The sequence below is a fragment of the Columba livia genome, chromosome 7, assembly GCF_036013475.1.
Source record: "Columba livia isolate bColLiv1 breed racing homer chromosome 7, bColLiv1.pat.W.v2, whole genome shotgun sequence".
Classification (NCBI taxonomy): Eukaryota; Metazoa; Chordata; class Aves; order Columbiformes; family Columbidae; genus Columba; species Columba livia.
The window spans coordinates 11,618,677-11,632,825 of record NC_088608.1 but is presented as its reverse complement, the minus strand read 5'-3'; the positions used below and the strand labels follow the sequence as shown (position 1 = coordinate 11,632,825).

General features: G+C 41.1%; 1 protein-coding gene across 3 annotated transcripts in view; it reads right to left on the bottom strand.

Moving 5' to 3' along the window:
* The window catches only part of ADCY5 (adenylate cyclase 5), a 209,893-nt gene that overhangs the window by 28,855 nt on the left and 166,889 nt on the right, over positions 1-14,149 (bottom strand). For all 3 annotated transcript variants that reach the window (XM_021300981.2, XM_005512322.4, XM_021300982.2), the window contains one exon: positions 2,933-2,955. In XM_021300981.2, the coding sequence (XP_021156656.2) occupies positions 2,933-2,955 (23 nt within the window). The remainder of the gene's footprint in view (positions 1-2,932; positions 2,956-14,149) is intronic.

Here is a 14,149-nt window from a genome sequence, read left to right as displayed (position 1 = left end):
TAGAGAAAAAACATCTGCTTGGGTATTCAAGACGATGCTGCTTATTTTTATCCAGTCCTCACAATGTCTTTTGGACTCATAAAAATGAGCAAGGAAATCATTAGGCTTCGTATTTACAGAATGTCTTCCAAGATCCTGTGAGTTATTTACACATTTGGGTCATTCACGTTTAGTCATTTCATACCACGAACAAGAGATGCAATACGTTTTCCCCTACAACCAGAGCGAAAGAGTCTGCTCAGCATCTTGGCGAACCTCAGTAACATTTCAAGTTCCAGTTGAAAAGCGTCACTCCAGAAGATGCGAAGAGAAGAAGAAACTGTCTGTCAGGCTTTGGCCTTGGCTGCCTCCAGTTTTGTATCAGGTCATTATCCTGTTGAGGGTATCTCTAATACTACAACAACTTGTGTGATTGCAGATGGTGTAGAAATATCCCTGCAGGTTTTAAATTACTCTGCTGGGATATTTGAAGCGAGGCAGCTGCATTCATGTAGACTGCAGGGAAGCTTGGTCACCTTGCATAACACCTCAGGTGACTTTCGCAACCAGTTGTACCCAAACTAAATTACTGTACAGCCAGTTTGGGTACATTTGCATAAATGTAATTTTGACTTGAAATACAAAATTGCCCCATGCCAAGGAGTGCCCTGGAGGCAGTGTCTGTAAGTCAGGGCTGAGGTACTGCCATAGACTAATGAAATTCACATGGGGAAATATCTATTGATATATTGGAAGTGTGTGTGTGTGCGGAACACATGGATTTCAGGCTGACATGAAACTTCCAGAAACACCTCTTAAAAGCAAAGCTGAAATTTCTCCAAATGTAGCCAATAAAAGATTGTTGCAAGGGCCAGGAACAGCACCAACAGAGCTTGGAGCAACTTTTGCATTCAGCTTGGAAATGTGAAGGCCAGCGATTAACCCGGAGATGCTGGCTACAGAGTAATGCAAAACTGTTCTGCTGATTTAATTACTTTCTGCAAATGAAGAGTGTGACCACTGCCAAAGCTACACGTATGCCATGATTTTAAATGCTTCATGCCTAGATTCAGTAACTAAATCTACATTTAGGCAAGTAAGTGTCGGGTCCTGTTTTCAGAGCTGCGTGGTGCCTACGTCTTCCTTCACTGTCAGAGCACTGATGCTCAGTTTTTCTGCACGTGAAGGCATTGGATTTAACGCTTGACATGGTTTTAGTACCTGATTTTAACCAATGTCACCGTGAATGTTTTCTGCTAGAGATTTTTTTTGCTAAATCTTTGTCCCTGAATTAAAAAGATTTCTGGATCAAGAGAATCTGAGGCAAATAGTAGCTTCTCTTGGTGATGAAGATAAACAGAAAAGTTCTGCAATCTGTATAATAACATGAAGTCAAACTGAATTAGCACTGGTAAATACACCATAATCCTTGCCAGCACTTAGCCTATTGGCCATAACAGTGCAAGTAGCCTTTTTAAACTGAAGGAGAGAGATTACAGTCCTTGGAGCAACAGTGGAGATGCTGTTCCTCACCAGCTAGGTGAGTCTTCACAGAATCACAGAATGGTTGAGGTCGGAAGAGACCTCTGGAGATCATCTAGCCCAACCCACCTGCTAAAGCAGGTTCAGCCAGGCCAAATTGCACAGGAATAACGCTTGTGGACCAACAACGAGACAGATAAATCTATGTTCTGTTGGACAAACTATAAGGAGAGATCCTGTTTCATGAGATACTTAAAATTCCAGTATTCCTAAGGATTTTTTTTTTGTAATCTGTTAAGGCCTTTTCTGTCCAAAGTATATCTAATATCAGCCCAGCTCCCTGCAGCCATGGATGCAAAAAGAAATCATGGTGATTGCCCTGGACACCATGTACCACCATTGAAACATCCCAGAGTGCAGAGGGATAATGTTATGGAAACTGGGTTTGCAGTGAAGGGCAAGGGAAGGAGAGAATGATTCCTAACATTGCCATGTTCAAACTTATTGCATCCCATTACTTTTAGGGAGTCCCTGTCAATGCTCAGCCACCGTAACATGAATTTTCCCAAAGCTGGATGCTCAGGGCCCACAGAAGCATTTAGCTGCCCTAGCTGACAGAGCTCTGCTTAGTCCTGACCAACAGCCTGAGAAGCATGATAAGGAGGAACAGCAACATATTTTAGCCATCAGTCTCCTCTGCGGTCACTTATCTCATGCTGAGCAACCTTTCATTTAATGCCATTCAGTAGCACCAATTGTGAAATTATTATAAACACCTTCAGTACAGGAAATGCTTTTGTTATTTCCAGCTGTAGAATTTAAAAGGTGAACACAGTTGGTTTTTTCCTCCAAAAGCAATTTTTCAAAATACCATTCTTGCTAAATTGTCATTTTAACAAATTACTTTAAAAAGTTCTGGATTAAAAAAAAATGCTGCTTTAATGTAGCTGTATTTCAGAGCATGCAAGTTTGAATTTACTTTTTCAAATAAGCTGTCATTTCTGAATTCACTTTTACATATAGAAATAAGTAATATGTAATAATGAGTAATATAAAATATACACCAACAAACTCAAGAAATAATCTATGTATTTCAATACATACATAAATTTTTCTTATCTGAGATGTCCAGCACTTAGACATACTTTACAGGAAGATTTTGGTCTCAGGATATTTTCAAAGCTATTTAGCAAAGAATACTGAGAGCAAGGGGGAGAGAAGCAAAAGCATTTTAATTGCAAAGGCAAGTTAGAACCACACAAACGAATAAATGTTTTGAGGACAGCAGCAGTTCTGAATGCACATCAGTCAATCCCATGCCCTCGACTGGCTGTCCCTCCAGGAGAAACCTCCAGAGAGTCCAGGGATTATTCTTGGCTGCTGGGCATTAAGTTTTGTCATTTTTTAATACAAGAAAAAAAATCCCAAATCTGCAAACATAACAGTGTACGAGAGAAGTAAATTTGCTTACTTGTCCTTGGGGTCCTCAAAACCCTGAAAGAAAGGAAAAGGACACAAGGGTTAGGAAACAGGCTGACCTTGAGAACACAAAGTGTCCTGAGAACGGCATTTCGAGAGGAGTTTTCAGGGCGCTCATTTGTCAGGTGTGGAGGGAGAACCGCAGTGACCCAAGGCAATATGTTGTGCTGCTGTGTCACCAGGCAGACAGAGCAGTTTTAGAAAAACACATGCTTTCAGATATAAATTTATGGATGTGAAGATAAGGGAAATGCTTCAGCTGACTGCTGGCTCTCTTTATTTTAGGTGTCTTCTGTTTGTCAGTCACCATTACAAATGATAGAATGGAAATTATGCTGCTCTTACAACCGAGGGTATATTTTACTTGAAACAAAACCCAGATTGATAAGATGTGGCATCTATAGTATTCAACTAGGTTTCAATTCTTTAAGTCAAGGCTTTGCTAAGGAAGCTGGATGCATTACGATTTTAATGTCTTCAGGAGGAACCTCAAGGGGTGTCCTTCCTTCTCCTCTCACTGCATGCACACACAAAACATGTTTTCTTGAATAAGGTTTCAGGAATTATTCATAATTTTTGTAAAAGGCAAAATGTTCACAATTCCTTCAGGCCCACCTGAACTGAGCAAGTGTAGGTATTTACCAGTCATCCATAGTTCAAGTGGATAGAAGACCTCAGAGAAACCTACGTGCAGAGGCATAGTTTTATATGTTTAGCACGAACATACCTTATAGACCAAACTGCATCAAAATGGCCATTTTGCATGGGCTGAGACAAGATCTGTCCTCTGACATCTTTGCTTAAATTTAACTGAAGTCAAGGAAAGTTGTATATTTGACAAGCAGGGTCAAATACTCAAGCACAGAGTTTGTACCCTGTGTTCCAAAACATAAGACAAATGTAGCTGGGAGATAGGAAGAATTCCTTTTGTTTTCCTTCCAGAGATCTCAGGCCAAAAATGCTCAGAGCACGTGAGGATATTCCAGCTGCTGGACCTGCAGCCACTGTCAGGCTGGAGGCAGCAAACTGAGATCAGTCCTGACTGTAAAAAAGGAAAAATCTTTGGGCAGAAGTGTCCCCGCACTTGCCTTGTCCAATACCATCAGAAACAAGAACGCTGATCAGATACTAAATGAGAACAGATTTTGCCCTCACAGCTAGTTAGCGATGTGGAAATACAGCGAGAGGCAGAAGTAAAGCAAACAGTCTCCCTGTCAGCAGCTTTGCATGGGAGAAAAAGTGGTGTTGTTACTCAGGTCAACGGACATGACTGTGATTCACTAACAGAGCAAGTTCCATTTGTACATACTCCGTTTCAGACTAAAACCACACTTCAAAATAGAAACTGCAACTCCAACTCAACCCATCAGAAATTCAGCTAAGGTCTCTCAGTCCCATGTACTAACCACCAGGAGGAGATTCAGTGGGAATAAGGACATAGTAATGTTGATTCAAAGTCAGCATGCCCAATTATCCAAGCCAAAAAACCCATGTACTTTTTGATTTCACATTAAAGAGCGATGAAGCAATCAGTCAACATCTTGTTGTATGGCTTTTGCTTTCCCTTTGTTTAATCATTTTACAGTTGTTAGGAATATCTGATTGATTTATTTATTTATCCTCTAAGCAATGCTACAACACAGTGCCAAAACCAAAAGCTCACTGATTAATCATGAAGACAAAACGCTCACTAATTTGTCCGAAGTCAAAATCAGGCTGAAAAATAAAATAATCAGCGAACACGAATAACAACCAGCCAAGAAACGAGGGGAGAGAAGCAACGAGAAAAGAGCCAGTACTTGCTTATTAGATAGACATCAAGTTCCCATTTCCAAGCTTAGCCACATGGGGACTGGATGACTGAGTCCCCAAAATGGTCTGATTTTCACAGGCAGCTGCGTAACCATTCACTCTACCGAAAGGCTGAAACTAAATGCAGATATCATACTCCTGCCTTCTAGGTGCATGTGTGAGGATACAAACCAACCAGATCAAGTTATCAAAAAACCTCGGTAAGCATATCCTTCAAAAATTCCTTAATATTTCAAATGTGGAAGAACACATAGAATGCATGTTTAACTGCTAATTTATATGGGTGATCCCTTGATCAACATGGAATTTGTTTCTCCCTTGCTCCTCTCCCCTAGCGAAACTGTTATAAGGAAAGTCTATAAAATAATACAGAACTAATTGTTCTAGCTTTTCAATGTAAAATACTAAATTGTGCTTAAAACGCTGGAAATTATTCATGCTGGTAGCTCAAATTAAATTGGTTTTCCAAAATTAAAAACTCAAAAAAGGCATATTTCAGGTAAAGCAAAAAAGGAACAGATTATTACATTTTCTTTCCTGGATCTTCATTTAACGAGGCTAAATATTTAAAAGTGACTTGAACTTTAATTAGAGAGAATCAGCTTAAAATTAAATGTAGTAGGAACCTCTTTAAGTTAAGCAAATTAAATGATTCACTTCAAATGTTCTCATTTCATACAAATGATTGTTCAAGCAGAATTGCCAAAAATGGAATTGTTATGGAGAAGATATGCAGGATTATTATTGGAAAAAACCCCTCAAACACAGCTTCTTAAAAACTGGTTGTTTTTAACAGGAGATCCTTCTTATTTGCACTGAAGTACTTTGCCAGGATACAGAGCAAATCTACCTCTAGGATATGGCTGAGGCCAGAGATTTTCTTCCCTATCCACTAAAGAGCCCGTGTCTCAATCACACACCAAGAAACCTTTTAAATAGAGATGATCATGTGCACAGGGTCACGCTGTCCGCCCCATTTTGGGTTGCAAGGGAAATTTTCCCCTGGGTTTTGGTTAATGTGTTTTCACCTCCTCCTACTTTGCGGGCATGCCCGGTCCACTGAAAAATCTGCGCTTAAATTATTTCCGTCCCCTCGCACAAGGCTTAGGCACTAATGACACATTGGTCGTATTTCTTCTCTGCAGCAGGCAAATAGTTCAGTTTCTTGAGGACTCAGATGCTTTGCTCCAATTAAAGCCCTTTGGCTCGGCATCAGGCTGCTCGCATGTATTGCAATGGTCTGTGTTACACACAGGATAAACACTAAGCACAATCAGTCCTGCGGAAATATGGTCTGAATAGATTTGTCTTCATTCCTAAAGGACTAACACACTCATGACCTAGTAGACAAACTTCCAAGCTCAAGCAGAAAGTAAAATAAGGGGGGCTGCTGCTGCAAGCGTGTCTGTAAAGCCGCTGCCCCGCAGCCCTGATCTCAGCTGCCTGTGCTCGCTGCCAGGGCTGCGCCAGCCTGTTTGGGTACACAGCAGGTTCTGAGCTGCACAAAGATATGTCAACATTGGTGTTTCCACACACACATATACAGAAATTTGAATGCCCAAACAAAATAGCTGATAAAAATGAGGTGCCTGTTGTTTAGGTGAGGGGGAGTAAGGGCGTAAGAAGAGAAACAGCCAGTTCCTGGAGTTAAGTATATAAATCTCCTCTTGACTGCCTATGGATTTGTGCCCAGCAGACTGAAGCAGTGCTGATGGCTTTCTGGGGTGCTATGAAGAAAACAGTGGGAACTGGCAGGGGGATGAAAATGGCAGAAGTTGTGATGGCTACAAGAATGAGACAGAAAGGAGGATCACAGGAGTTCAAGAATAGCTCCGTCACCATTGATGATGAAGTACCCCCTGTTAGGGCCAAAATTCCTTTTCTCTAGAAGGGAACATAAGGCATGGGTTAGATCTCATCGCAGTGCAGTACTAATGGGCTGCTGCATATAGGACCTCATGCAATTTTTATTCAGTCTCATTTTAAATATCCCTGATACTGGAGTTTCTTCCCTTCCCCCAGGAGGCTGCATTATTCTGCCATCAGATTGCAAACATAAAGATAACAGCATTCAGTAATTGCTCTGAGACTAAGACTGTTCTCTCTGACTTCAGGAATATTAACCAAAACTTAGCTGAATCAGCTCCCTTTAAGGCAATAGTACCTAGCAAAGAATGGTCCTGCTATTTCTTCTTTTCTACATGATATTCGTAACAAAAATCCGTATTTTTAATGGCAGGTCAGGTGGCTCTGAATTTACAAGCACTTACTTTTAATGACAATCCTCAGTGGGACTAGACATGTGCAGGAGGAAAAGAAGGAGTGTTACATTACTGTATCTGTCCCTAAGGCTTATTATTTTATGGGGGATATTTTATGAATATCTATTGTGCTAAAAGCTCACATGACTGCCATCTCTCTGCTTGACTTCTAAATTAACTAAGCCCTTTTCTTTGAAGATTAAAACTGATTCCTTAAATAGAATGATAAAGTGTTTGTCAAAACCATGACAAGCTGACTGCTATACCATAATGCTTCAAGAACCATTAGAAATAATAATTCTAACTTTGAGAACATTAGCTGCAATTATTAACATATTGTGAATATGCAAAGAAAAGTGGAATAGACTTTACATCCTTTTAACTTTTCATTTAGCTCCAAAAATAAGACAGTAGAGGGGCTGATGAGCTGTGTGACCTTCTTAATGGCAATGTGGCTGGAAAGCATGGATTCCACCTTAAAAACTTTGCTGGCAACTTCAGCAATGATTGTAAGAGCAAAAATGACAGAGAAACTAGTTTTTTCTTGTCCTTTTTTTATCTCTAGAACAAAGTTGAAATGGGACTTACATGATGTTAAAGCAGAAATCAAAAGAACTTTAGACTCAGGGCCAAGGAGAATAGGGACAAAATGAGCTTTGTAAGAGGCCCGGTCAACCCGCAAAGCAAAGGTGCTTCACAGAGACAGTGACCATGGAAAACAGTAAAGGAGAATGACAGGCTGAGAGTGGATGCAGTTAAAAACAAACCTGGTTTGGCCTCACCACAAAACTAATTATTCACATCTGTTTTCAGCAGTGTTATACATTCTACTTTTGTCCCTGTGGTCAACAAGGGAAGGTTATTAAGACAGATGCTGTCAGGTGTAAAAGCAGTAACAAAACTGAAGGACTTCAAAGTACTCAAACCAGAAATAACACAATTTCTATACCAGAGTCCAGAAAGACCTGGCATGGAAAATGCTAAGCCTGACAGAAAGGATACTTAACAAGCATCTAAGTGCAGAACAACAAACTGGCAGAAAACCACTTTAATGAAACAGATTATATGACGAGTGTGTCTGCAATCGCTGGAACACAGGCTAATGAGCTCCAAAAAGGAAAGCTGAAGTGCTCCCTTTCTGCACCCCACCCCACTTGATAAATAGACTTTCATTCTTCTGCACTGCTCGCAGATGGTAAAACCCTCTACTTCATTCTACTCAAAATGATTTCATATGCAGCCCCCACTGGTAGACTGGACCTGGCCCAATTTATGAATTTATCTGGCCCATCAGATTCGCATCTACGGAACATAAGCAGTTGCTTTTGAAATAGTTTTTTTCCCCCCTTACTTTTAATTCACTTCTGGCTCTGAACTCACACCTCTGAGAAGTGCAGGTTGCTCACACTTCCCAGTTTTTTGTGTACTCTGAATTCAAATTTCTTTAGCTCAAAGCTCATGTTTTCAAGCAAAACGGTATGTGGTTCTGCACCTCACTTGTGAACCGTTACTAGAACTTGCAAAACAGAAAAATACATAAAAATAGCTAGTCCTAGAAATGCTCTGAATTGGTTCATGGCTTCTTAATCTCTGCACTTTCATCGCTACACTCCAAATGATGATCAACACAACAAGATTCTACAGAAACTCCTGTCAAATATCCTCCTAATCCGATGCAGACAGGCTGAATCCAAGCCTTAACTGAAATCACCCACTGGCACTGGTGGGAGCTGCTCACTCCCTCTGAAAACCAGACCCAAACCTGCTGACCGGCATCCTTTTGTCATTAAAGCTTCCTGTCCCCTTTAGGAAGCTTTGGAAATCATTCTGGTGAGGGCCTCAACTCCAACTCTGATGACCACCTTGGCTTCACTGCCACAAACATCAGAGGAAATGTTTCTGTGAATAAAGGGAAATTGGTATCTTTATTTCTGGAGGCTTAATTTAGTCCCACTCAGAAACTGCCTAACATTTTTTAGTATTATTTCACTCTAAACCACATTTTCCTATATGACTACGATTTATTCAAGAAAAGGGTATTGGATGGTGGAAAAATTATCAGTGCAAGAATTCCAAGTAAATATTAAACTCTACTTGTTTCACAAAAGCAACATCAGACTGGCTGTTGCATCTCACTGACTCTTTTCCCTCTGTTAAATAATTTAATCAAGGCTGATGGCAGATCTTGATCAAATAGAATAATAGTTAAGTTTTCAGATGAGGATACAAACCTGACAATTTGAGCACTATACAGTGCTTTTTATATGGCTCCCATTCATCTATTATATATGAGATAACAAGGAACATGTGAATCAGGCAAATCACCTTTACAGAAGCATCAAAGCAATTATATAGGATAACTACAGGACAGGATTCCGCCCCCCCAACCCCCCCGCCGCTGTTTGTGAGCTTTCTAAACCAAATTGGCTATATAAAACTCAGACTAGACTAACAATCTCCTCTCAGGTCTGTAGAAAGACACGGAGATTACAGCAGGAAAGATTCCTCAAGGGTTTCTCCCTGCCTGATTACGAGTTCAGGGGATTCTGCACACTGCAATAGCAATGAAAAAATAGTGGGTCAAATTCTTCTCCACTGGGCGCCCCTGTCCAGCCCAGCTGACGTCAGTGTTGCTATTACCAGATGTAGCAGATGATTGCTGGAAAAGAGGATAATGGTGACCTCTAGTTAAATGAAACCTTTAAAAGGAGGGTGAACCCTCGGTGCCTCATTCATGGACTCAAATCCACTTCTCATCGACGGGGTTGCACTATTGACTGAGGAAAACTTGCTCTACTGAGTTTTATTTTAATTTTTTAATAATTTTTGATGTTTAAGGAGTAGAGTTGGCACAGAATCAGCTAGAGTGTCTGCTCCTCTAATGCACCTGTTCCCCAATTCTGATTTCCTTGTAACAAGAAAAAGTATTGTAAGGGCAACTTGGAGACAAAGGGAGGAAGTGAGCTGTATTTGTCATGCAACATGCAGAAAATTGTTTGCTTTAGGACAGGGTGAATAGGACAAAGAATTGTATTTTATGGTTGAATGACCGGGCTTGTAGATGAGTGCTGTTTCATTAGAAAGTAAACACCAAGCAATCAAATATCATGTAGAAGACTGCACGGAGCTCTGAGCAGCACCACAAGGAATCAGGCAGTGCCTACCTGAACGATGAGCTTGCTCTTTATTGAACTGGCCATAGCCAGGATGCATTTTTCTAATTTTGTCTCACATTTTTAACATCTGTATGGAGTCATATTTTCTACAAATATATAATCCCTCTTTGATTTTATTTCGGTTTTTACTTTGTAACTAACATCGACGTAATACGCAATTTCCTTGCAAATTAAATGCTTCATTAGTTGCACTCAGACTCATGACAGAAGCATGGACAGACTGAAATCAGCATTGCAGATCTTCAGGGTTTCCTCTTTCTGTTCCTAAACATCCTAATGTTGAACCTTTCCAACAGCTGAAAAAATAAAAGGAAATCTGCCAGACATCTACAACTGGGCTCAGTAATCACATTAGGCACTCTGCTCACATTTGATTACAAGGACTTGGAGGTACCTGTTTCTGAAGTAAACCTTCCCCAAAGCTAAGATGCTCAGTCATTCTAGCCAATGTGAAATAAATATAATAGCTCTATGGCAGCCTTAAGATCCAACAGCAGGACTTTCCACGGCTGAGTAGATCTCATGACACAACTAATGGTTTTTTTCAGAAGCCACGGAGCATTAGGCTGTGTCACGTCTGCTTGTAAGACCTCAAAAATGCCCAGTGTCTACTGGGTTCAGAGTGAGCACCGCTGCTTATCGATGAAATGGGAAGCGCTCAGAGGGGAACAGGAACAACCACGGGGCTGTAAAGCACCAACTTCGGAACAAACTCGATGAGGGAACTGGAGCCGAGCAGATACATGGTAATGGTCTTCAAATACCAAGAAGATAACTGTAAAGAGGGGAAAATGAAACTGTCCTCTGTCTACTGTGAATAGCTCATGCAGCACTGTTTTTTAAAATTGAATTGAGGCAATCTCAAGTGAAACATCAAGAAAAAATAATCAAGCTGTTGAAAAGGATGCCCAGGAACACTGTAGGATTTCGAGCCTTCAAGGTTTTTAAACAAGGGCTACACAGCCCATGTTTAAATATCTGTCAGAAATGTTGAGGGTGTAGCTGGCTCCTGTACAAGGGGGAAGATCAATGCCTCAAAGCTCTGCATAGCCTAAATTGGAAACTTTGTAAAATCTTTACATCTGTCTCATATTAATCTTATATTTTTTATTCCCTGTAAATTCTCCTAATATAGATTTTTTTATGCTATTGTTTCTATATTTGCAAAGGATTTTGCAATGCTCTTCCAGACTGAAAAGCCCTGAATAAAAGAAATAAAATGTTTTCAGAAAAACTAGGAATTCCACAAGCTCCTTACAGAGCCCTTTGCAGTTATGGAGAATGATTTATCAGCACCTTCCGTCCTTACAAACCTTAATGTATTTGAAGACTTCTGTTTCTAACAAATCTTCTTTCTTCTAGACTAAACAAACCAAATACTTCAACACTTCTTCCCAGATCACACTAGTGAAACTCTCACAGTTTAGAGGTGTTTAAAAGATGCATAGATGAGGTTCTTAGGGACATGGTTTAGAGGTGGATTTGGCAGCGCTAGGTTAACGGTTGGACTTGATGATCTTAAAAATATTTTCCAACCAAAATGATTCTATGATTCTCCTAATTTGTAATTTTCTCCACTGGACTATCTCCAATTCATCCACATTCTCCTAAAGGATTGTAATCCCAAACTGGATGTGGTTTTCCAACTATGGCCTCAAGAATGCTGAGCAGGGTAAAAGATGCAAGAGAATCATTTGTCATCTAGAACAGGCCTGTCGTTTTGGAAGGTATCAACATTTGCCTTTCTATCACTGTTTATAGCAAACCTCTTCCAGTTCAGTCAAGTACAATCCTTCAATTGTTGTGTTTTTTGTTTTTTTTTAATAGTAGTTTTGTTTTGCTGATGGAAACTAAGACATGAGTATTATTTCCAGAAGTCTAAAATGCATCAATATTTATAAAAGCACCTGAAATCCATACTGGGAAAAGTAAAGTATTTCTTAGTAGTGTATAAATATTGTACTCTCAAATGCTTTCAAGTCCATTTCTTTTTGACCCTTTTGCAATTAAAAACTGGACCAGAGAGACAGAGGGGAAGACAAGGCTGGCCTACGGACACTTGGGGGAACGCTGCTCCTTTGTGTACAGCACGAGCAGTACAAAAGTCTGCATTTCCAGAGAGATACAGTCACTGGTCCAGGACTGACTGCTTTTGTTCAGGCAAGAAGAGAACATGTTGTAAAAAGCAATAAAAATAGAAAGCAGCTGTGCTCCACTCTGTCTGTTTTCATACTCTGTATACAGCCATGAAGCTGATCCTGTCCAGGCTTCTCTGGACAGCTCTCTACCCGTCCAACGCCTGCTACATGGGGAACATGGCCCCATCCAGGACACGGGCTCGCCAGGGCCAGGGCTACAGTGGAGGCTGCAAGCTCAGAGCCAGGCTCTTTGCCCTCCCAGGCCACTTGTATCTCAGCTTCCTCCACTGCAAGTTTCCCAGGGTTTTAGGGGCAGCCACCAACCTGGCAGCCCAACTCAGCACAGTCCCCAGGACTCACTTGCTTCGGGCAGTGTTCCCAGAGCTAGTGGGGGTCAGGGACAGCAACGGGCGCTTGCTTTGCAAGAAAGGCCACCACTAAGCAACAGGATGGGAAAAAGAAGGATTTGGGATGGTCTGGAAAGCGGACTGGTGCATGAGGAAGCAAAGGGGCTGTTGGGCAGGATGGGATGAGTCGGTACAGTTGCAATCCCAGCTGACTCAGGCCCCAGGACTAGGAAAATAACTCATTTTCCAGGACATTTTCAAATACTGCTGTGTGGATATGCGCAGGCTATTTTGTCTTGCTTACATGCATGTACAAATGTCTGAATAAACTCCTGTGTGCCCAGGGGAACAACTAAGCCTAGAAGCACCGTGCAAATTCAGCTGGATCCAGCAGCAGTTAAGCTCCAAGACACAACGTGGAGCAAAGTGGGGACCATCGACCTTCCCATGCCCCACACAAACCCTGCGGAGCCTGCACCTCGGCGCGATGCTCTGCCTGACACGGGGTGCCCAACACGGCAGCACGGTGAAATGCCACGACAGAAGAGGAAGGGGGAAAAAAAGGAGAATACGGCTAACTTTGATACTAATCCGGCTCATCCAGGACTATTGCTAATGTATCCTAAGAACAGAGACAGCTACCAGAGCCAGTGTTCAAAGGAACGGAAAATGGCTGAAGTAATTCTGTTTTCTATTAAATATAACAGTTCCCTCCCAAAAATGCAATTTGAGGAACTTTATTATTTTCTTTCAGGGAAGTGTAAGTAGCACGACAAAAAAACTGTCTCTTTTTTTCTGGAAAGATTGTTGTCTTCATAATGCAAAATGTTCTAAGTTTGTGACAAAAAATATGCATCCTTCATAACTGCCCATATTATTCCCCACACAAAAATATCTACATATCAATATAATGTAACTGCACACCACTGCAACATTACCTGGCAGTGCCCAAGGACTATCTCACAATTACCCTTAGAAACACCTATTTTGAAATTACAGGGCTAAAGAGCTCCCGTTTTTAAAGAGAAAGGCAACACTGCACTGCCTGCCTTCAGCCTACTGCTTTGACTAATCCAACCTTACATGTTCAGAGTTTCCAAGAAAAAAGGCTCCAATAACATGCAAGCGGGCTGGGGGAAAGGTGGGTGATGTGAAACAAAGCACATTTTCAGGAGCTTTGAAAGCTGGTGCGGCTTAGCAAGATCAATGGCATGTCATCCCAGAGGAGCACTGAAAAAAGCCTTTGAAGTTCTGCTCCCCTTCTGTCTGTATTGTGTATTTCTAAGCAGGCAGTTTGCAGCCAGCGTGCCCTTTGCACGCATTTAAGCACACACAGCATCTGTGTAACGCAGTGTTGGGAATTACAGACAAATAAGTACTGTGCAAAGCTGGGTGGTACAAAGAAATACATATTTAAATTAGAAGTTAACAGAAAGAGAGAGAAAGAGTCAAACCAGGAGATGGAGAAATTGTTC